This window comes from Eptesicus fuscus, chromosome 6 (assembly GCF_027574615.1).
Source record: "Eptesicus fuscus isolate TK198812 chromosome 6, DD_ASM_mEF_20220401, whole genome shotgun sequence".
In the NCBI taxonomy this organism is placed as follows: domain Eukaryota; kingdom Metazoa; phylum Chordata; class Mammalia; order Chiroptera; family Vespertilionidae; genus Eptesicus; species Eptesicus fuscus.
The window spans coordinates 29,319,781-29,343,218 of NC_072478.1; the positions used below are offsets into that span (position 1 = coordinate 29,319,781).

General features: G+C 56.9%; 1 protein-coding gene across 1 annotated transcript; it reads left to right on the forward strand.

Moving 5' to 3' along the window:
• The first annotated feature begins 17,077 nt into the window (after window positions 1-17,077).
• Window positions 17,078-18,982, forward strand: LINGO3 (leucine rich repeat and Ig domain containing 3). The gene has a single exon (XM_054716922.1). The coding sequence runs from the start codon at window positions 17,078-17,080 to the stop codon at window positions 18,860-18,862; it is 1,785 nt and encodes a 594-aa protein (XP_054572897.1). The 3' UTR covers window positions 18,863-18,982.
• Window positions 18,983-23,438: the final 4,456 nt, after the last annotated feature.

Here is a 23,438-nt window from a genome sequence, read left to right on the forward strand (position 1 = left end):
CTCCATATGCTATCCTGAGGGGTCCCCCAAACCAGGGCCTTCTATTCACGTCACAGCTTCATTCTCACAAAGAACGCAGATGGAGTGTGGTTCTCAGCCCAGTCCTGCAGCCTCCAAGTTCTCCTGGCCCTCTGCTCACCTCCCCTCAGTCCAGCCCCAGCCCACCCCGGGCCCTTCCCCCTGCTCCTCTCAGCCCAGGACTCCCCCCCACCCCCAACCCTCTCAGCTGGTCCACTCAGTGGTCATGCTCATGAATGCCCCCTCAGTGCCCCATTCTTCTTTTTTTAATATATTTTATTAATTTTTTTTACAGAGAGGGAGGGAGAGAGAGTCAGAAACATCGATGAGAAAGAAACATCAATCAGCTGCCTCTTGCACACCTACTGGGGATGTACCCGCAACCAAGGCACATGCCCTTGACCGGAATTGAACCCGGGACCTTTCAGTCTGCAGGCTGACGCTCCATCCACTGAGCCAAACCAGCCTCGGCGTCAGTGCCCCATTCTTAAAAGCAGGGCTTTTCCTGGCTCCTGTTTGATAAACTCTATCCTTGTTAAGACTGTCCCCCACGGTACTGTGCCTGAGTGACAGTAGGGCTGAGGCTGGGAATTGCAGGCTGGCAACCCATTCACTAATAGCTGGGGTCACACAGGAAGTGGCAGCTGGATGGCTACCTGTTTGTCATAGCCACCAGATAAGCAAACTGCTGGCTCCCTCCTTACCTCGGGATCTGGGCTCTGCTGTGGCCAGGCAGTATTGGCTCCAGCTGCTGGGAATTAGGGGCCCAGGGGCCAGCGCATACACATGCTCATCCTTCCTGCCATCTGGCCCTGCCCACCTCCTCCAGTCCCTTATTAGAGGCCTCATTCCAGAGCCAAAGCCTCCAATAGCTGGGCACTGGCGGTGCTAGCCTAGCTGTGGGTGGATTGCACCCCCAGGGAAGGCTGTGCCCTAGAACCTGGGCACGCCCAGCATGCCAGCATCCAAACCTCTGTGCCTCAGTGTCGGGAAGATTTCCTCTGTTCATTTGACAATAGGGGGGCAGGGGGGCCACACCATGGAGAGACTGAACCCAGGCCTCTGGTCCGTTCATTCTGCATACCCAGCCTGCCCTGTCTGAGGCCAAGACACAGGCTGAGGCAGACCGGAGAGCTTAAGGTCGGAGGCTCAGGAGCTCAACCCCGGGTGGGATGGGGTGGAGGGCAGCAGGTTTGCAGGCTAATTAGACCGCATTAGAGCCAGGACAGAGGGACACCTGGTTTTCCAGCCCCAAGCTTCTGTTACAGAGGAAGCAAGGCTTGTGTCTGGCACCCCCCGCCCCATAGTTGTGCCCCTCAAAGCAGCCCCCAGGCTCCAGACCACTCTCCACTGACCCCCTCACCTCCCAGCAAACTGATGAGGGCAAAAGCTGCCCTCAGTAGCCACCAAGTCCAGGGCTCAAATCTCCCACCATTTGCTGTGTGGCTTAGAGGAAGTGTCCCAACCTTTCTGAGGTCTAGTTCTTAAGTTCAAGCAAAGGCATTGCATATCCACTCTGTGGGTAGGCACGGGGCTGCAGTTGTGTGGGGAGTTAAGAGCACAAAGCTTTGTGTTGCAGTCTGAAAATGAGAGCAGAATGCTGGGGGTGGGGGCCAAAAGAGGGAGACCTGACTTTTGGGGGGCTCAGGCAGAACCCCCCAGAAAGGGAGGTAAGATGAGATCCTGCCATTGAACCATATCTGCCCTAGAGAGTCGCTTTGACCTAGTTTGTGAAAGTTTGGAAGTAACCTAGCTGCCCATCCCTGGGGGATCTGCTATACAAACTCGGGTTCCTGCAACAACTACAAAGCAACGTTTTACAAAGACATTGAGCTCTCTGTGCAGGGTGCTTAAATACAAGCACAGATCCTCCGCAGCTCTTCCTAGCAAGGGCGGGGGGCTATCTCTCCAACCTTTGGATTCTGGGGACTTGATTTGCTGGTAAGAATATGGCAGAAACGACAGTGTGGGAACTCAGAGACTCGTTTGCAAAGGGGCCTTGTGGCGTCCACCTGTGTCCTCTGGGAATGCTGCCCTGACAGAAGGAAGCCAGACCCGCTTCCCGGAGCCTGGGAAGCCCTGTGGAGGAGCACTGAGGGGTCCCCCCTCCCCCCCTCCTGCCGATAGCCAGCATCATGTGCCTGAGCCCTAGTAAGCGCCTCAGGATTTCTGGGGAACCCTGCAGGCGTCTGGGGCCTCCCGAGTTAACCCAGGAGGAACTTTGCAGCCAACCTACAGAATCATGAGAAATAATAAATTGTTTTACGCCACCGAGTTTGAGGGATGTTCGTTACGCAGTGACAGGTCACTAAGACGTGCTCACGGAGGCCTGTGACAGATTGCACAGGGAAACACAAGTTTATCCCGATACATACGGTACAATACCATTCAATTAAAATAATAAATTTTCTAAATATCTTATGTTTCTATGCTTTTAAATGTATAGGGAAAGACCTGGAAGGACCTGGGATTGAAGATAGGGATCAAAGGAGTCTGATAGCCTATTCTCATTGTAATTTCACAAGGAGCGGTAGAATAGTTCATATTTAATAGTTCGTATAGTTCATAGTTTAATATTATATGAAAAGTTTAATATTTTACAAGGGGTCAGAGAAAGAGAAGGCCAGAAGCACATGGGGAGACACAGAGGCAGATTTACAGAGATGAGGAAGGCAGGGGAGAGAAATGAAGACACAGCCACCTGGCCATCGAAACTGGACCCCCCACACACACTCCCTGCCCTCCTGGACGCAGTGTAAATCCCCAGCCCTCACAGCCAGCAGCCAGCCCATAATGCCATCTGACTCCTGCCTGGATCCCGTCCTTCTAGCTCCCAGCCCACAGTCCTTGCAGGCCTCAGAACACTGGGCTTCGGCCACCAGACCAGGGCCAGCCCTCCTGCACATGCAGGGTCACCGGGGCCCACAGCTTCTGGGTGCTGGCTGAGAGGCCTCACGTGTTGTCTGGGAGACATCACTAGAGCCCCCAGCACCAGGCCAGAAGGGGCAGACCCCAGCCTGAGCTCAGACCAGCCAGAGAGCCCCATGATACCACCCCAATTACAGATTCTGGGGTCCCTGAAAGGTGGACAGGACTTTGACACCGGTGATGCTCAGCCCTGCCTCGCAGCTGCCTTGTCTCCCAAACAGCTTTTGTAAAGGACGGGCTAGCACCCCTTCTGTTCACGTAGCCTTCCCCCAAATCCTCTCATGATCCCTGGTCACAGATGATGAAACGGAGGCCCAGAGGGGTTCAGCACCTTTGTAAGGGTCACACAGCCTCCTGCACCTTCTGCTCCCCACCTCCTCTACTCAAAAGCCACCAAAGCTGACTGTCCCATGGGTGCAGGAACTCAGCCCAAGCTGAATGGGTGGGAGATCCATGTGGCAGGGGGCCAACAGCAGGGAAGGAATCCCTGCCCACCACCCTGGCCCCAGTCAGGAGCTGGGAGGGAGCAGGTGCCCTCGCTCTCACACTGCAGGTCCATTCCTGCCACCAAAAGCCAAGAGGAGACCTCACTGCAACTCCCCCGCTCCGCAAAAGGACTGGACAAGGCCTGTATCCTGCAACCCTTTGCCACGGAGCCCAGAGCCCGCCCCCCCCCCCCACCCCTCCCACCCCGCTGCATCTGGGCATGCCGCTGTCTGTTTCTGGATCCCCGGTTCCTGGTGAGTGAAACAAGAGCAATCCAGTTCTGCGTGGATTCAGACAAGGACATGGATGTAAAAGGAAGAGGGTTCTCTGAATGGGAAACTTTGCAAATGTGTGTGGATCTTGGATCCCCAGGGATGTTGGTTTGAGCTCAGGGTCAGCCCAGGCTGAGACAGTGATGACACCCCTCCAGATGGCCCTCCTGCTCCCCACTGCTCTCAACATATCCCTCCCCAACTTCAAGCCCACGCAGAGCCCCCACTGTCTGCAGAACCATTCAACTAGGAGCGCCCGGCTGGCATGGCCAGGAGGTCACAGTTCAATGCCCAGTCAGGGCACATGCCTGTGTTGTGGGCTTGATCCCCAGTGTGGGGCCTGCAGGAGGCAGCTGATCAGTGATTCCCTCTGATCATTGATGTTTCTATCTCTCCCTCCGTCTCTGAAATCAATAAAAACATATTTTTTAAAAAAGAAGACTAGGAGCTAGAGGGTAGGAGGTCTCTGATGCCCAATAAATTCTGGCTACTGAATGAGGGCCCTCCTGTCTTGTCAAGCTTTCTACCTCCATTCAGGACCCAGGTGAGCAATCTGGGGTTCCTTGATCCACCCTGCCAGCTCCTGCCCATTCATCAGGGCCATGCCATGCTGACCAGAGCCAGCAGGGGTCAGAAATCACCCAGGAATGAAGAGCCGGAGGCAGAAAACAACTGTCCTGGTGTGCTATACAACCCAGAGGGATTAGTATTATTTCCATGTTACAGATGGGATGCCAGAGAGGTTCTGTCACTAGCTTTGGGTCACACAGCAGGGACCCAGGGTCTGGATCTGGAGCCAAAGCCTCAATTGCTCTGTATGCACTTTTGCCACTGAGCACCAGATGGCTCCACCCAGTTACAGAGGGGACACCACTTGTCTGGGGCCACATTTGAGGCTCTCAGGCCACCTGCCCCCATAGCCTGCCTACACCAGCTGAAACAGCCAATCCTACACATCTCGCTGGAGAAAGAGGACCAGGGGAGGAGTGCTTTTAATTTTAGAAATAATTATGACCACCTAAGGGCTCCTGCTGGCTTTCCCAGGCACAAAGATGCGGGATGGGGAGAGCCCATGGCCCCTGCTGTACCCCCTCCCCAGAGGGACTTGGGAAAACCTCTGGGCAAGTGGCTGCATCCCTCCCATCCCCAACCCCTCCCATGGCTTCCCCATCTGGAGCCATTCTCTCCTCCCAGGTGGTCCATCTCCATGGTAACATCCCTATCTCAGGTGGTTGTAACCTTGGCAACCAGGTAATCTTGCCGCCCCACTGCCTGGGAGGCTCTAACTCCTAGCTGCACCCTCTTCCCACGCTACCCCTTGCTCCCCATGACAGCATCCCTCTGGGGGTGCTGAGCCCAGAGAGGCCACCCAGCAGTTGAACCCACCTCCTCTTCTTCTGAACGCCCAAGTGCACATTCTAGCCATTTGCTGAGCACCTACTATGCGCTCCAGGGACACGGCAGTGAGCAAGTTAGGAGTGGTCCCTGCCCTCGGAGGGCTCCTACTGGTGACATTTTGTAGGAAGATGCTGGCCAAGGACAGAAAGGAGAAGATGAGCAGTGGTTTCAGGGAACAGAAGACGCTCCGAGGGAAACAGGTACCACTCCCCCTCCTCAGGCTCCCCAAAACCCCACCTCTGGGAGCAAAATCTACCACCCTCCATGTCACTGGGTCACTGGTTCATTCGACCAATGTTCATTGCACACCTACTGTGTGCCTATCGGAGCCACAGAAATTTTTTAAAAGGGCACATGATATACAGGGTAAATCAGTACATTACAGAGTATCTTAACCGGGGAAAGGGGTGAGGGGTAAGAAGGGGACCGAAGGAGGCAAGGGGAGGAGATGTGGGTCAGAAAGGAATCTCAGGGGGTCTGGGCAGACGTCTGGAGGAAGGGTGGTGCCGGCAGTGGGAGTGGCCATGCCGAAGTCCTGAGGGGGCGTGTGCCCTTGGCCTCACCCTGCTCTTCAGCCAGGCACCCAGAGCAATGACCACAAGCTGGGCAGAGCCACCAGCACCCTCCTGGTGTCTCCCTCTGTCATCACAAGTGAAGTTTTTGCAGCCCTGGAACATGGGTATTGTTCTGATCCCCCACATTACAGATGTGGACATGGAGGCTAGAGGGGAATCTCCCATAATCCCACAGCCAGGAAGTGGCAGAAACAAGATGTGAACCCAGGCCCTTGTGTTGGTTAGCCCCCGCCCCCACACCCTGTAGGACTCACCTCCAGCAGCCCCTCATTAGGGAAGCATCCCTGGCCCCAGTCTAAGTCGGGCCCTGGGTCTCTCTCTGCGCGTTCCTCCCCACTTTATGATTATTTTGTTTGTCTACTCCGCTTCCCTTCCATGGCAAGTCCCCTGTTCCCTCCCAGCACCTCCCCCTCCTGGTACACAGTAGGTGCTCAGTACGCTTTCCTTGAGAGGCAGGCAGCAGGAGGAAGAGAGGGAAGCTCGGAGAAGTGACTGCCCCAGGTCACATAGCTTGTCCCAGCAATGACTTCTCTGTGCAGGGACCTGGGCTGGTCTTGGGGGTGGGGACCCATGAGGGAGGGGTACTCAGGTCCTCTTTCTGCACTTCTGGGGGCCAGGGGGCCAGGCAGGGAACCACCCACCTCAGCCTGAGGGGGGTCGGGCTTGTGGCCTCCTGGGATGCAGTTTCTGGGCCTGGGGCCAATGAGACAGTCTGGGAACAGAGCCTGCTTGAGTCACAGGTGGCTGAGCTGATGCCAGGCCACCATCAAAGCAGCTGGAAGGACGCAGTGGTCAGGGAGGGCCGGGGGAGGGGGGAACAGTGCAAGGTTACATGCCCTCAGTCCTCAGGGCAGCCAGGCCCGCTTTGAACCTCTCCCTTGGGTCAAATGGCATCTCTGAGCCTCAATGTCCTTCTCTGTGGCGGTGAGGAGCTGAGGGCCTCTATTGAGAATGGAGACCAGCACGCAGTAAGTGCTTGGCCATCGCAACTGGGGTTATTAGCATGGTGGGGGATGCCCGCCACCCTTTGTGCTCTGCCCCTGCGCCCACACCCTGCAGGAACATCCTGCCTCCCTGCCAGACCCCACAGAGTGAGCCCTGAACAGGGCAGCACTCACTCCTGGCCAGTGCTGGGCAGTCCCAGCCTAGAGGGTCAGGACACCCACTCCTGGTCCAATTTCTGCCCTACCCCCTTTCTACATGGGACAGGGACACATCACCCCCAATGTTCCCTGATTCTGGGCTGTCTGCTCCAACAGGACGCCTTTCACCGGCCAAGGCAGGCAGGCCCCCTCCTGACATGAAGCTCCCAAGCATGGGGCCCTCCACGCTGCTCACCATGTGTAAAGGCAAGACTCTCCTTCTCTTGCAAACATCCGTGAGCGCCCTCATACGGCACAGGCCTGGTGAGGATTCAATGGTGAAAAAGCCCCATTAGTCAGACAAACACAAGTTATTTCCAGCTGGCCAGGGAAGCTCGGAGGGAAGGGCATTGCAGCCAGGCCGAGGGAACAGCGGGTGCAAAGGCTCTGAGCCTGGAGAGAGCATGCATGTTTGAGGAAGAGCAAAGAGGATCTGCACTGGGACCAGAATGAGGGGAGGGAGGGAGGCAGGATAGAGTTTAGATGAGATCCTGAGGGCTATAGGGAGCCAGACTTGGTTCTAGAGGCTGTGGTTAAGCTTCCTCTGGGAAGCACGTGGGGAATGAGCCTGGAGCTCTGTCCTGAGTCTCCAAGAGGCTGGGGCAAGTGTCCAAGTGCCAGGGGGTGAAGGCCTGGACTGGGGGCATCGAAGAAGGGGTTAGGTCCCAGAAGGGCACAGATTAGGGTCCCTGCGTTTCCTGCACCACAGCCTGGCCATGGCCACAGGGGTCCTCAGACGCGCCCCAACACAGGCAGGGAGCACACTGAGGCCCATTCATTCCTGGTCGTGGTCCCCAGGCCCTACCATGACGCCTGATGCACGTCCCGGCACCTGCGCGCACGAGTCCCCGCGCGCCCACGGCCCCAGACACCTGCAGCCCGGGCACCCACAGCTAGCGCGCAGGCCGCGTGCACAGCCCGCGCGTCCCCGTCCCGCGCACCAGGAGGTGATGGCGGGCACGCGCCGGCGGGAGCGCGCACGGCGGGCCCGGGAGGCGGTGGCGGCGGCGGCGGCAGCTGCTCGTGTCGGCTCCAACGGCCCCGGTGCCGCAGCCCGCGCCTCGTCCGCGGCGGAGCCGCCCAGGTGAGTGGCCGCGCGGGGCCCAGCGACCCTACTCCGCCTCCGCCCCGCAGCCCCCATTCTTGCCCGGGAGGCACTCGCCTCGCGCTTTCCTCCCGGGCACATCGCCCCTCGCCAGGCCCCCGCGCTCCCCCTGGAAACTTTGGGGGCCACTCCCCACGCTAGGGTTCCCCCCGCCCCTCCACTGGGGCGCAGAGGAATGGGGAGCCGGATGGGCGTCTCTTTGGGGCAGTGAGGACGCCTGGCAGAAGGCACCCCCTCCATAGGTGGAAGAAGGGGGCACCAGCCGGGTTAAGGAACAGGGACAGTCGGGATGGAGGCGTCAGTCCTGCTCCTCCTGTCCATCTCTCACCAGGGTCTGGTCCAGCGGGTGGGTGGGTGGGTGCCAAGCTGCCAGGAAGGTGAAGGGGCATTTGGGGACCTGCTCCATCCTTGGGCCTGGAGACAGCTCAGCCTGTTGGGAGGATTTGGGGGTGCAAGGCTGAGCCCCTTGCGCTGTGGGCTAGTGTCCAAACTGCACCAAGGATGACGGGAGACTTCTCTCCATCCCCTGAAGCCTGGCCTCTGGGGTCTGGCCAGTGGAGGCCACTGAGCCCCATTCAACAAGTTGGGGGGGGGGAGCACCTCGTGCCTTGATCTGGGCACAAGAACAGACCCAGCCCTTCCTTTGCAGAGCACCTTAAAACTGCTTTTTTTCAACATGTTCCCTGGGAACTAAAGACTCACGTACCCTAGCCCCCCCAGTTCTGAGAAATCAGAACCTGCATTTTTAACAAGCGCCCCCTGGTGAATTCATGTGTGCACAGAGATGGGTGAGAACCACTTGCTTCTGGCAAAAGGGGGAGGTTGGAAGGGGGCATCTGGCGCCACGTGGCAGCAGGCAAGGGGACCTTCTGGGATTTGATGATGGGGACCTTTGGGGCTAGCAGGGCTGAGACCTGGAGCAACCCAGGAGGGCTGTGTGGAGGAGGTGTGGAGGTGGGAAGGCTGTGGCGAGTGAGTGCCCAGAGGTGGAGAACATGGGTCTCCGTGTGGGTGAGGCCGTGGGAACCAGGTGTGCCACTGGGGAGGGGGTGGTCTTTGTCTGGAGTCTGCACCCAGGTGGGCTGTGGGTCCATTGCCTCCAAGCACCAGCCACGTGAGACAGGATCTGAGCTGGAAGACCCTGGGAGCCTGCCCGGGCTCCCCCACAGCCGCAGCGCTCACACTCTATCTGGATTATGTGGGGTGACAGGAAGAAGCCACCCAGCCACGGGGTGGGGTGCAGAAGGGTTAACCCAGCCTTCCCCCTCCTGCTGTTCTGTTCCCTGTCCTAGCCGGTGACTTCTGGCAAAGAACAGCCCCATTCTGAGCTCCGGTTCTGAGATGAACATGAGCACTGGATTTACCTCACACGAGCTGAGGCAAATGGCCACGTATCGTGCCCCGGCCTGGTGCCGCTATACACCAGATGCTCAGTTAACAGGGGCCTGATATCACCATTATCACCAATACAGCAGCTCAGCCTTGCACCCGCTCAGCCTCAGTGTGCTCATCTGTAGAATGGGGGTGGTTGCTCCCAGCCGCCCCCAGACGAAGCCCAGGATCTGAAGGCGCCGTGCTGAGTGGGAATAAAAAGCAGATCTGAGGCAGCCACTTGATTTCTCATCCCACAGTGCTGTCATTCCCGGGCGCCCCTGAGTCACCACCCAGTCACCAGGTAGCGAACTCTCCAAACAAAGCTTGTCCCAGGTGGGCCCGAGGGAGCCACCCACCAGCGTGTCAACCCCAAGCCTCGGAAGAGAGCCCGCCGCCGTCCACTCTCTAGCCGGGCTCTGGGATTTAGTGGACAGGAACTGGCATGAGACGCAGGCTCAAAGGTTGACTCCCCAGCGGAGGTATGCCAGGTGAGCCAGGGACCCTTCTGACCCTCAGTCTCCTTTTCTCCAAACGGTCTCCACTATGCCCACCCTCAGGGCTGGGCTAGTGGGCGAACAGCCACAGTAAACAGTGGGCGGCCTCACCTGCAGCCTCCTCCGCCTCCCACAGGCTGGCAGGGAAAGTGGGTCTGGAGGCCCCCAGGCCCCCAAGGGTTAACAGGGACGAACAGCAGAGGAAGGGTAATTAGGGCTTAACGAATTATCATGGATGAGAGCGCAGATCTAGGACACAGGATGGCCAGTCCTGGGGGCGTTGGCAGTGTATCCCCAAAAACAGGCCTTGGAGGGCCCCCACCTCCCAAGTCTGAAGTTTGAATGAGGGTGTTACCAGGGCCTGCCAAACCCTGCTCCCCTTGCTCCCTCCAGTCCCAGTTGTGACAGCGGCGGGGGGGGGGGGGGGCCGTGAAGGGAGGACAGAGAGAGGAGTACCCTGGGGACAGAGCTGCCAAGTTCCCAGCATCTATTCACCACCCCTCGCTGGCCCTCCCTGTAGGTTCCGCCGCTGCCTCAGCCTGGTTTGGCCTTGCCCAAAGGAGTCTTCAGCGTCCCCTGGCCTGGGCGGGGCTAGGAGGCGGTGACCCAGGTGGCCTGGGAGGGCAAGAGTTCATTCAGAATAGAGGAGGTGGGTGGGAAGGGGCTGGGGTCCGAGGGGAAGTGCTGGGATACTCAGCCACAGGCTGCCTCCCCCTGGTGCTGAGAGCTTCATGGAGAATTAGTGTAGGTCAGCCTGGCTTGGAGGAGAGGAGGGCTCTAGTTCCCGGGTCCTGCGGTGATGGGCAGATTTGGGGGCCTCTCCCTAGGTAGGTCCCCTCACTTCAGCTGATGCTGAAGGCAGACCCCATGGGGAACTTGGCCCCTTCCGCCTTCCCAGCCCCTGAAGCTGGCATGCAGCCCACCTCCTCCTCGACCCTGCAGAGACCCTGTGTGCGTCTCCTGTGGCTGCTGTAACAAGTCAGCACAAATCCAGTGGCTTAAAACGACACAAATGTATCACCTCACAGTGCTGGAGGTCGGAAGTCCTTAACCCAGGTGTGGGCAGTCTGGTCCTTCCTGAGGCTCCAGGAAGAACCATTCTGGCCTTTTCCAGCTTCTAGAGGCGCCACATCCCTGGCGCGTGGCCCCTTCCTCCGTCTTCACAGCCAGCAGCGCAGCCTCTCCCATCTCTGATCTGACCCTCCTGCCTCCCTCGTATGAGGGCCCTGCAAGGACAGTGGGCCGTCTGGGGTCAACTTGTCAGCATCCCTAATTTCATCAGCAAACGTCACCCCCCTGCCAAGTCCGGTAGCGTTCACAGGCTCCAGGAAATTAGGACGCGGGCGCTCTGGGGGTGCTGTTGTTCTGCTGACCACAGACCTCACCTTCCCTGTTGATTTTCTCCATAGCAGTGCCCACATGTGGTCTCTAACTCCTTCTTCTGTTTCTCACCCATAGACAGGATGATGGGGGTTTTGTCTGTTTTGTTCAAAGCTGTTTCCTGGTAGAATTAGAACAGCACTTAGTACATAATAGGTGCTTGTGGAATGAATGAATGAATGAATGAATGAACAATGAATGAATGAATGAATAAGTGAATGTGGTAAAGGCTTGACCAAGAGCAGAACAGGGCCTAGGACTTGGCTCCTGACCCTATCTGGCGCCCAGTGGAGACTTTTCCAGGTACAAGTACCTTCTCGGTTGACTTCTTTTTCTTTTTTTTTTTTTTTTAATATATTTGTATTTACTTCAGAGAGGAAGGGAGAGAGAGAGAGAGGGAGAGAGAGATAGAGAGAGAAGGGAGAGGGATGAGAGAGAATCATTTTTAAAAATATATTTTATTGATTTTTTTACAGATAGGAAGGGAGAGGAATAGAGAGTCAGAAACATCGATGAGAGAGAAACATCAATCAGCTGCCTCTTGCAACCCCCCACTGGGGATGTGCCCACAACCAAGGTACATGCCCCTGACCGGAATCAAACCTGGGACCCTTCAGTCCTCAGGCCGACGCTATATCCACTGAGCCAAACCGGTCAGGGCGAGAGAATCATTTTTGACTTGAGCATTTGAAAGGCACCCCATGTAGGCCAGGATGCCCCTGTGCTCAGAGCTCGGGACAGAAGAAGTGGAGACCCAGAGTGTGGGTGGGTACCAGGGTGTCTGCTCAATACCACACGGTGCCCAACACGGCCCCCTACAGAGAATGACTTGCCCCCACGTCAGCGGTGCTGTAGGGGAAAGACCCTCACACACCCCCAGTCCCATTCTGCAAATGGGAATACTGAGGCAGAGAAGGAAGAACATCTGTTGAGTGCTGGGGTGTGAGCTGAAGCCTGTGCTGAAGGGGGGGCAGCCTGGTAGAGGCAAGAGATGCACATAGGGGTGGCTGTGGGATATATCGATGGTGGAGCTGATGGCACCTGGAGACCTGGTGACAGGTTGGCTGGGTATGTGAGAGAGGACTTTCAGTGATACCATCCTGTGTGAGAGAAAAGGGGAGCAGGGATCACTACTGTTCCCCGGGCTGAGGTTGGGATGCTGAGGGGCCTCCTGGGAGAGGTCAGGGATGTGACTGGATCCTGAGGCTGGAGCTCAGGAGAGACGTGGTGGCCCAGACACAGATCAAAAGTCATCAGCCACAGCTGCCTGGCCGGGTAGCTCAGTTAGTTAGAGTGTCATCCTGATACACCAAGGTTGTGGGTTTGATCCCTGGTTATGGCACATACAAGAATCAACCAATGAATGCATAAATAAGTGGAACAATAAATCAATGTTTTTTCTCTCTCTCTCTCTAAAAAAAAAAAAAAAAAAAGGAAAGAAAGAAAGAAAAAAGGGGGGAAAAGAGTCATCAGTGAATGGTGGTATTTAGTCATGGGAGGACAGGAGGAGAGGCCCCAGGTGGGTGGCAGGTCTCTGAGGAGGGAGGGGGTGTGGAGGGCCCTAAAAACTTAGCCCCACAGAAGCAGGACTGGAATCCAGACCAGATCCCAATCGGGAACTGCGAGTCCTGGCTTTCTACCTCTCTGTGAGACCCAGCCCTCCAGGGAGAGGAACTGGGAGGGACCCAGAGAAGATCCCTTGCTTGCTTGGGGTGCCCAGTCCTGTAACATCTGCGAGTGGCAGGGCCTGGGGGCACTCGGGCATCTTGGCTGCAGTCCCCACACGGTGCTCCACTTGAGACCATCCTCCTGCATGTTCTCCCACGTTCAGGCCTGGCCAGTGTCTGGGAAAGTGAGGGAATGGGGGTCCCTCAGGCAGAATAGAGTCCCCACTGTTCTCTAAGAACCAGGCATTCCCTCAAGGTAGGGGGGCCAGAACCTTAGCGGGGAGCATCAGAAGCTCTAGGCCAGCTTCAAGTCCCCTCCCGGCACCCCTCTACCCCCCGTAGAGGAGATGACAGGGCCTTGCCTGAGGGTGAGGTTAGAGTTGACAAACTGGGTCACAGCTTGAGTGGCCCCCCGCCTGGCCCGTGGACCAGCTGTCCCCTCATCCTGGGAGCAATTATAGAGCCGGAGCTCCAGCTCCCCAAGGGTTCTTGTTTCTTTTGACAGGCCAGGTCCAGAGAGGGTGTGTCTTTCATCCGAGGTCACACAGCCCGTTAGAACTGAGGTCTCCCGCCAGCCTTCCCGTGACCGGATCACCGTAGCTGTGCCCTAGCTGTCCCGACCTTTCATCCCTTGAGTACTTCCTTCCTGATTTTGTCCTGAAGCCACATTCTATGGCGACTACTTTTTTTTTTTTTTTAATTCTTTCCAACTTAACATTTTTGACAAGTTCCTTTTCATCTCTCTGACTGCAGCGGCCGCCCCTCAGCCCCCACGCCTGAGCCGCACGGCCGCACTCACGGCTTGTCCTCTGCCGTGCCCTCCGTGGACTGTCCTTCCTGCTGCCATCTGCTTGGCTGCCTTCCTCCGCTGAGTCTTTGCACGAACATCCCTTTCTCAGATAATTAGATCATTGCAATCCCTCGACACCAGCCATCGCCCTTTTCCTGGATTCCTTTTTCTCCACGTGTGCACTCAAGGCAGGAGAGGCTGCCTTGCAGCCGTCAGCTCCCAGAAGTTGACCTCTTTGTCTCCTGCGCTCTGTGTCCCCAGCACCTGGAAAATGCTCGGGGCACGTGGTACCTGTCTGTCGAATGACAGACTGAATTGACACTTAAGGGGCACCAGCATTACAGTATCTCTGGAGGTGATGATAAAAATGGGTCCAGCAAAAACAGAACTGTGTTTTAAATTGTGGCTGGCTGAGCTGCCAGGACCTTGTCCTGGCGCTGTAAAAAAAATGATAATAAAAAAATTAGCAAGTGTTATCACCCACTTAGCCCTGAGACTTCCCCCTGCCACCTCTGATGGGCTGTGTGAACCTGAGCTGGTGACTTAAGTACTTTGAGCTTCAGGGTTCCTGTCAGTAAAGTGGGGGTGACAGCAGCCCCTCCACGAGCTTGTGTGGGAATTGAAGGGTACAATATAGGTGGAGCCTTCAGCCCCAGGCTGGCACACAGTAAAAACTATACAAGTGTTCGCCATAATGGTGATGATGATGCATCAAACGAGGGTTTACTTATTTATTTTTTGTTAATCCTCACCCGAGGATATTTTAGTGAAAGTGGAAGGGAGGGGGAGAGACAGAGAGAAACGTCAACTTAAGAGAGACACATCAATTGGTTGCCTCCCGCATGCTTCCCACCCAGGGCTGGGGATTGAGCCTGCAACTGAGGTATGTGCCTTTGACCAGAATCGAACCTGGGACCCTTCAGTCCGAGGGCCAGCCCTCTATCCACTGGGCTAGGGCAAATTAGGGTTTAAATAGCATTTCAGGAAGACTAAGGTGGGGACATTAGTACAAAAAATAACCAGTGACATTGGGGGTGAGACCAAAATAAAGTCAGGGGGAGAACCTTGCAGGGAAGGTGTTTGGCACAGCATATGCAAAGGTCCTGAGGCAGGGTGGTGCCTGGCATGTTGGAGGAACAATGAGACAGCCGGTGTGGCTGGAGCAGAATCAGTGAGGGGTAGAGAGGGAGGAGGTGAGGGCAGGAAGACGGGGTGGGGGGGTGGGGCAGGTTGTGCAAGGCTTGTGGGCCCTGGGGGGGACTTTGAATTTTATTCTAGGGGTGTGAAATTCTCTCCTGCAGAAAGAACATACCGGGCAGCTCTGTATTGTGTGTGTGTGTGTGTGTGTGTGTGTGTGTGTGTGTGTGTGGGGGGCGGGGCTGAAAAATGTCAGCCCTTTACTCCTTGAGACAGAGCCAGGGAGGTGTCACTTCCTCCAGAGCAGGCTGCTGAGGTCCTGTCCCCCATTCCTGGGCAAGGGAGCCGTTCCACATGGCCACGGGGAGCAGGCACGGCAGGGAACTGGGAGTGACCTCAGAGCCAGGGACAAGCTTAAGGTAGGAAGTTGCCAGAGGCATGAGAATGGGCGGCTGAACAGGGAACCATCCGTTCTGGCTCTTGTCCCCACCTGGGACCCAGCCCCACCATGTGCTTTCCAGGGCAACAACATGGGAGAGAATGACCTAGAAAAACATCCTCAGAAGGGAGGCTTGCCTTGGGGAAGCTGTATGTTCCTTGCAATGCCCAGGTTGGGATTAGGACAACTGCAGTGAATGAGCACAACCAACCAGCTCTTGCTCCTTTCCCTCAGTCTCCCTATTATGTTCCCCAGCTGGGGACAGGCACCTAAGACCTGTGACCTCCTATAGACCAGGGGTCCCTCGATGTCCTCGCGGTGTGACCACATTCTCAGCTACAGGAGCTCTCTCCCCACCCCTTCACTCCTGCTCTGCCTGCATCCTCACGTGGCTTTACTCCCTCTGAGTGTGTCTATACATGTGTCCAAATTCCCCTCTTGTTAGAAGGACAACAGTCATTCCATTAGGCCACCCTCCTCCAGTGTAACCACATCTCAACGAAGAGCGTCTGCAAAGGCTCAACTTCCAAAGGAGGCCGCATTCACAGGTCCCGGGGTCAGGACTTGGACATATCTTTTGGGGGGACCCTTTTCTACCCAGTACAGAGTCCCAGCTCACATGTCACCTTTCCAGGTCTGAAGTCGCCCTTTCACCAACCCTGGCCACCGTGCTCGTCCATCCGTGCTGCTTCCCCTCTGGTCTCATTACCTGTGGGTGTTTCTTTCTTATTAAACTTTGCCTGAATGGGTCTCAAAATTCTGTGACGGAGTTTTGATCAAACTATTTCCATTAAAAAGTACTGAGTGTCGGTGTTCATCGAGCAGGTACCATGTCTCAGGCACACTTTTGGCTCTCAGATTAAGACACCCTAGAGAGTTTGCAACCCAGTTGGAGGAGAAACGATGTAAAGGGTTTTAAGATACCCTATAATTTCATGCGATGGTTGGACTCATGCAGACAGGTAACAGAGGGAGGACAGGATAGGTGGGAGACCTGGTAAAAACTCTGGGGGCCGGGACGGGGACATGTAGACCATCTATGTCCCCGCCCCACCAATGGGAGCCCCAGAGGGCAGGATCTACCTTTGCTCTGTTCTTCAGTGTACTCAGAGCCCGCTTTATACCAAGCACTCAATAAATGGGGGTGTGGGTGGGGGGCGGTACCAAAATGTTTACATTATATTTGCATGATTCTTCTCCAGTTCAACAAATGCTTTCCTTTGTAATTTTTTAAACTGAGGAAAGTTCACAAAACATAAAATTCACCCATTTAAGGTGCACAATCAGTGGTTTTAGTATATTTACAAGATTGTGCAACCATCACCACTAACAAATTCCAGAACATTCCATCACCCCAAAAGAAACTCCCATCCCCTTCCCAGCCCCTGGCAACCATGAATCTACTTCCTGTCTCTGGAATGTGCCTGTCCTGGACCTTTCACACCAATGGACTCACACACTGTGAGGCCTTTTGTGTCTGGCTTCCCTCACTGAGCATCGTGTTCTCAAGGTCCATCGTGTTGTAATGAATGTCGGTGCTGCTTCACTCCTTTTCGTGGCTGAGTGGCATTCCAGTGTGTGGATGGACTGCATTGTGCTTATCCATTCGCCCATATTTGGATACTTGCGTTGTTGCCACATTTTGGCTCATAGAATGCTGCTGCTGTAAACATGGGTGTATAGGTTTTTGTGAGGTTGTGTGTGCTCAGCCCAGGCGTGGGATTGCGGGTCCCACGGGAGAGAAATGCTCCTCGTGGGCACTACTGGGACGGGGCAGGGAGGCAAGACTCCGGTGCTAATGCTGCCCCCGCCCCCAGGTGCCCACGAAGATGGTGGCGGGTCCCTGAGCCGCGGCCCCCAAGGCGCCACACCATGACCTGCTGGCTGTGCGTCCTGAGCCTGCAGCTCCTGCTCCTGCCTGCGGCCCCGCCCCCGGCGGGGGGCTGCCCAGCTCGCTGCGAGTGCGCAGCGCAGACGCGCACGGTGGCCTGTGCCCGGCGCCGGCTGACCGCCGTGCCGGACGGCATCCCGGCGGAGACGCGCCTGCTGGAGCTCAGCCGCAACCGCATCCGCTGCCTGAACCCAGGCGACCTGGCTGCCCTGCCGCTGCTGGAGGAGCTGGACCTGAGCGAGAACGTGATCGCGCACGTGGAGCCCGGCGCCTTCGCCAACCTGCCGCGCCTGCGCGTCCTGCGCCTGCGCGGCAACCTGCTCAAGCTCATCCCGCCGGGGGTGTTCACGCGCCTGGACAACCTCACGCTGCTGGACCTGAGCGAGAACAAGCTGGTCATCCTCCTGGACTACACGTTCCAGGACCTGCGAAGCCTCCGCCGGCTGGAGGTGGGCGACAACGACCTGGTGTTCATCTCGCGCCGGGCCTTCGCGGGGCTGCTGGCGCTGGAGGAGCTGACCCTGGAGCGCTGCAACCTCACCGCGCTGTCGGGGGAGTCGCTGGGCTACCTGCGGGGCCTGGGCGCCCTGCGGCTGCGCCACCTGGCCATCGCGGCTCTGGAGGACCAGAACTTCCGGCGGCTCCCCGGCCTGCTGCACCTGGAGATTGACAACTGGCCGCTGCTGGAGGAGGTGGCCCCGGGCAGCCTGCAGGGCCTCAACCTGACCTCGCTGTCGGTCACCCACACCAACATCACCGCGGTGCCCGCCGCCGCGCTGCGCCACCAGGCCCACCTCACCTGCCTCAACCTGTCGCACAACCCCATCAGCACCGTGCCACGCGGGTCCTTCCGAGACCTGATCCGCCTGCGCGAGCTGCACCTGGCCGGGGCCCTGCTGGCCGTGGTCGAGCCCCAGGCCTTCCTGGGGCTGCGCCAGATCCGTCTGCTCAACCTCTCCAACAACCTGCTGTCCACGCTGGAGGAGAGCACCTTCCACTCGGTCAACACGCTGGAGACGCTCCGCGTGGACGGGAACCCGCTGGCCTGCGACTGTCGCCTGCTGTGGATCGTGCAGCGCCGCAAGACCCTCAACTTCGACGGGCGGCTGCCGGTCTGCGCCACCCCCGCCGAGGTGCGCGGGGACGCGCTGCGCAACCTCCCGGACTCGGCGCTCTTCGAGTACTTCGTGTGCCGCAAGCCCCAGATCCGGGAGCGGCGGCTGCAGCAGGTCACGGCCGCCGCGGGGGAGGCCGTGCGCTTCCAGTGCCGCGCGGAGGGCGAGCCGGCGCCCACCGTGGCCTGGGTGACCCCGCAGCACCGCGCGGTGACCGGCACCGGCTCCGGCACCGGCCGGGCGCGCGTGCTGCCGGGGGGCACGCTGGAGATCCTGGACGCGCGGCCGCAGGACAGCGGCACCTACACGTGCGTGGCCAGCAACGCGGGCGGCAACGACACCTACTTCGCCACGCTGACGGTGCAGCCCGAGCCGGCCGCCAACCGGACCCTGGGCGAGGGCCGCAACGAGACGCTGGCGGCCGCGCGCTTCCCGCTGGACCTCACCACCATCCTGGTGTCCACGGCCATGGGCTGCATCACCTTCCTGGGCGTCGTCCTCTTCTGCTTCCTGCTGCTCTTCGTGTGGAGCCGGGGCCGCGGGCAGCACAAGAACAACTTCTCGGTGGAGTACTCCTTCCGCAAGGTGGAGGGCCCGGCCCCCGGCGCCGGCCAGGGAAGCTCCCGCAAGTTCAACATGAAGATGATCTGAGGGGTCCGGGGCGGCCTCCCCGCGCGGGGCGGGCTCCTCGCTGGCCTGTCCGGTGACACCTATGCATTTCCCAGAGGAGTGGCTGCCAGCTGACGCCTGGCAGCACTGCCCTTTTTTTGTAGAGACCCAACCACAGGACTTTTTTCATCAGGATGTGTCTTTTGCAGAGTTTCTCAAGCATTTTCTAAGGTTTCCCCTGTCTTCCTGGCCCTGAGTGGTCACCGAGCTGCATGGGGGGAGGGGGGGAGCCTCAGACACCTGGGGTCCTCACTGCTAACAGAGGCACACAGCTGCTGCTCCCAGGCCCACCCCCCCCCACACACACACACACAGCTCACACCTGGGGGAGATGGTCTATACTCAGGACGCTTGGAGGGCGCACAAAAGCCTACACTGTTCACACCTGGACACCCCACGCCTCACACCCAGCACACGTCTTCACACCCAGGACGCAATTAGACACACGTTCTAAAGTGGAACACCCACACCTGGCACTAAACAGATGCCCCCGGCTCCAGAGCTCACCACGGGCGCACGGGGCTCTTGTGAGCGCACAACTCACACCTGGGACAAGCAGCCCACATTTGGAACACACCCAGCCCACACCTGAGTCACACACAGCTCACACCTGGGACGCAGCCAGCTCCCGCTCAGCCGGCCAACTCTGGGGGTCTCTTGGGGGCTGGGCTAAGGTCTTGTTAAGCTGGTCAGGCTCACCCTGAGGGTGCCCAGCACGCTAGGTGATCCCAGACATGCTGGCCCCACCTTTGCCCCCGACTCCCTCCACCAGGACCCACAGGCCCAGCAGGGCAGGCTGCCACTAGGAGAAGCCATTTCACCAGGTTCCTCCACCACCCTCAGAGCTGCCATTTGGTTATGGAGCCCACGCCAGGCCAGATGGGGCAGCTTCCCTGGTCCCTGGCCAGGAGCATAGCTTCTGGGGTGTCCTCCAGCAAGCCAGCTGTAGTGACCTCCAGTCCTGAGCCAATCCCGTGTCCCCTTGCTCACGTGGGGAATGAGACCAGAGAATATGAGCGGCTCTCGGGGTCCCTGCTCTGTGCATTGCAGGACAGCAATGGGGAGCAGGCCTGGACAGGGGGTCAGGCTACAGGGAGGCCTGGACCGGTTTGTTGAGAGAAGGTGACAGAAGCACCTTGGTCTCTGCAACTCGAGGTCCAAAGAGTAGAGGGTCATAGGCAGACTGTAGCTCAGGTTAAGAAAGTTTCCTCAAGGCCACTGCCCCATGGCGATCCAGAAAGTGCTTCCCGTCATTGAGGGTAAGCAAGCAGGAGCGGAGGCACTGCGGAAGGATTCAGACACCAGGCAGGGACGGTCCGTGGCCCTGCCTCCCCCAGCCGGGGTCTTGCCCTCACTCTCTACCTCAGCCAGACAACAGTTAAGGGGAATCGTCGGGGAAAGGGGCACAGGAAACGCTGTGGGGCCTGACCTCAGTCGGAAAGGAGCTGAGAGGGTGAGGACAGTGTTCTCAAGGACCTTGTAGGAAGGCTGAAAGCCAGCTGTGTCCCCGCCCGCTGGGTAATGGTGGTCGGTGACCGAGGACCTGTAAAACCCATCGCTACATATGGAGGCTGGGCCCATGGACAGGCTTGATGGTGGTCTTGACTCCTGGATCCCTCCAGATCTTCTGAGATGAGCCAGAGAGAAGGCCAGGCCAACCCTGGAGGTACTGAGCAAAGGACTCAGACAGAACTCAGAAGGGGACATCGGCTGTTCTCTCTGGGCCGTGGCTGGGAATGCCAGAGGCCCAGGTCCTCCCCACACAGTGTGCACAGGCCAGCATGGTGGGCTGGTAGGTCGCTGACCATGGCCAGCCAGGGTGGGGACTCCATCCTAACTCCACTTGTGAGTGAGGGCCAAAGGGGGTGTCCAGCAGCTGCATACCCCACTCATGTTGGGCAGAGCCGACTCGTTTTTTTCCCTGAGCACTCTCCTGACCTTGGTTGCCATGACAACCCTGGGAGCCTTTCAAAATGACATCCAAGTGCCTTTAGCATCATCAAGAAGAGAGGGGGTATGTTCTCGGCAGTGTTAGGACTTACAGAACATCACACAGAGTGGGACCTCCCAGCCCCTCTGCCCGCCCCCCTGTCCCAACATGAACCAAGACACCCCCCCGCCGCCTCCCACCCCACCCTGCTGTATTTGGTTGGAATCATTAAAAAATAAACCAATTTAATAACAAACCTCAGGTTTTGTGTGTGTGTGTGTGTGTGTTTTCAAACCTCAGGTTTTTAAAATTTTTGCAAGAGGAGTGGGGGCAGAAATAACGGATGAGGAATAAGGGGCTGCAGGCGTCCCTGGGGAGCTGCCTGGCTCCAGCCCCAAAGCTGACCCTGCATCGTGGGGCGTTTGTGGAGAGAGAATGAATGGTGAGAAGCTAGAAGTCCAACTTCAGGGATCACCCTTGCTGTTTCCAGGGCTGTTCCCCTGTGTTAACTCCTTTCATGCTGATGATGACCCTGTGAGCTGGATCCTGCTATGGTCCCATTTACAGGTGGGCAGAGAGTCAGAGGTTGGAGGGCGTTTGCCCAGAGTCTCCAGCTAGGGAGAGGCAGGTGCCGAGAAGGGCAGGTGGGACCTTGCTGTCCGGGAACCCCCTGCCCCATGCTTCATCCGGGGGCAGAGCCAGCAGTGGGGGAGAAAGGAGAAGTGAGGCGCAGTCCACCCCTCCCCACTAAGCCTCTGGAGCGGGTGGCTTCCTCCCTCAGGGTTGGGGGGCGGATCTCCTGTGACAGAGGCCCATCACCTTTCCCGTCTCTGGGGGCTCTGGGGAAAGGCAGGCAGCCTGAGTGCTAGATGTTAATACTAATAAACATTTCCTTCTCACTCAGACCTCCACCTGATAGATGGAGAAACTGAGGCACAGAGTCTGGTGTCAGGGCTCAAGCTCTGCTGGCCTCTGAAAGCCTGTGCTCCTTCTGGAAGGAGCTGGACCAACTCAGAGCAGTAAGCAGAAGCCACGGTCAAGAGCAACCTCTCACTTGCCACCCCAGCGTTCCTCTCTGGGCCTCAGTTTCCCCATTTGAGCGTGGGAAAAAGGTTTCTGTTCTTCCCTGCAGGAGACAGAAGCAAAATAGGCACATGTCAGGGGCTTTGGAGTGACTCCTCCGTGCCTGATTTCAAAGAAGCCAGAAAGTGGGGGGCAGGGGGGGCGGGGTGAATGGGCCTCATTTTTCCTATTCCTCCTGCAGCAAAAGTAGGCGAAACGATTGCCTTGTGTGCCTCAGTTTCCCCATGCATGGGGTCTACTGAGTCCCTAGTTCAAACCAGGTACAAGATTCAGGATTTTCTGAATCCTGGCTTATTCTTGAGGTGGGGATGGGGGGAAGGGAAGTCAGATGATTCAATTTTTTTTTTTTTTTTTTTTTTGAGAAGAGAGATTTCAATTATTCAGTGTTCTTGGTTTTTCAATGATGGATACAGAAGTATAAGCCAGGGCCTCTTCCCACAGAGTTCACAACGTGAATAGAGAACAAGACAGACACTTACATAACAAAGGCAAATAATTCCTGGAGATAAATATATGTGTTTTGCAAAATACACATTTTCATATAAATGTATAACTAAATAGTGACTCCATGGTGTTTCAGTTATATCTCAAAGGGCTGTGGGGTGTCTGGGTGTAAAATAAACCCCATTACCGGATAAAAACTAGTGGTCCATCTAGCTAAACAGCATTTCCAGAGGCATCAAAAGAAGTGGCAGGGAAAGCAGAGGGACACGTCAGATCCTTTAATGTATGCATGTATCCAGCCCAGCTGGAGCGGCTCAGTTGGTTGAGCGTTGGCCTGTGCACCGAAAGGTTGCCGGTTTGATTCCCGGTCAGACCACATGTCTGAGTTGCAGGTTCAATCCCTGGAAGGCAGCCAATGGATCCCCCTCTCTCTCCCTCTTGAGCCCTGACAACAGACTCTGTGCCTCAGTTTCTCCATCTATCAGGTGGAGGTCCGAGTGAGAATGAAATGTTTATTCTATTACATCCCCCCCCCCGCTCCCTTCCTCTCTCTAAGAATGTCCTGCAGTGGGGATTACAAAAACAAACAAGCACAGAAACTTTATAAATGGCCCTAGCTGGTTTGGCTCAGTGGATAGATCGTTGGCCTGCGGACTGAAGGGTCTCAGGTTCTATTCCAGTTAAGGGCACATGCCCAGGTTGTGGGCTCAATCCCCAGTAGGGGACATGCAGGAGGCAGCCGATCCATGATTCTCTCTCTTCATTGATGTTTCTATCTCTCTCTCTCTCCTCTCCCTTCTTCTCTGAAATAAATAAAAATATTTTTTAAACAAACTTTATAAATGTACCCACAGTTTGAAAACACCATGAGGAAGCTGAGGAATCCCAGCAGTCAGTGAGTGGGCTTCTAAATATCCATTCCAACTACAGGCTTCACATGCAGCCACTCAGACTCCTTCTCGAGGGGGGTACACAAGAAGTTCATGTCTCCCTCTGTTCCCTTTCTCAGCCTTTTCTTTTTGTATCTTCAATCACCTCTGTCAAAGAATAACTGTAAGTAGTTGTGAAGTGTTACATTCTGACAGCAAAGCAAAATTAGAG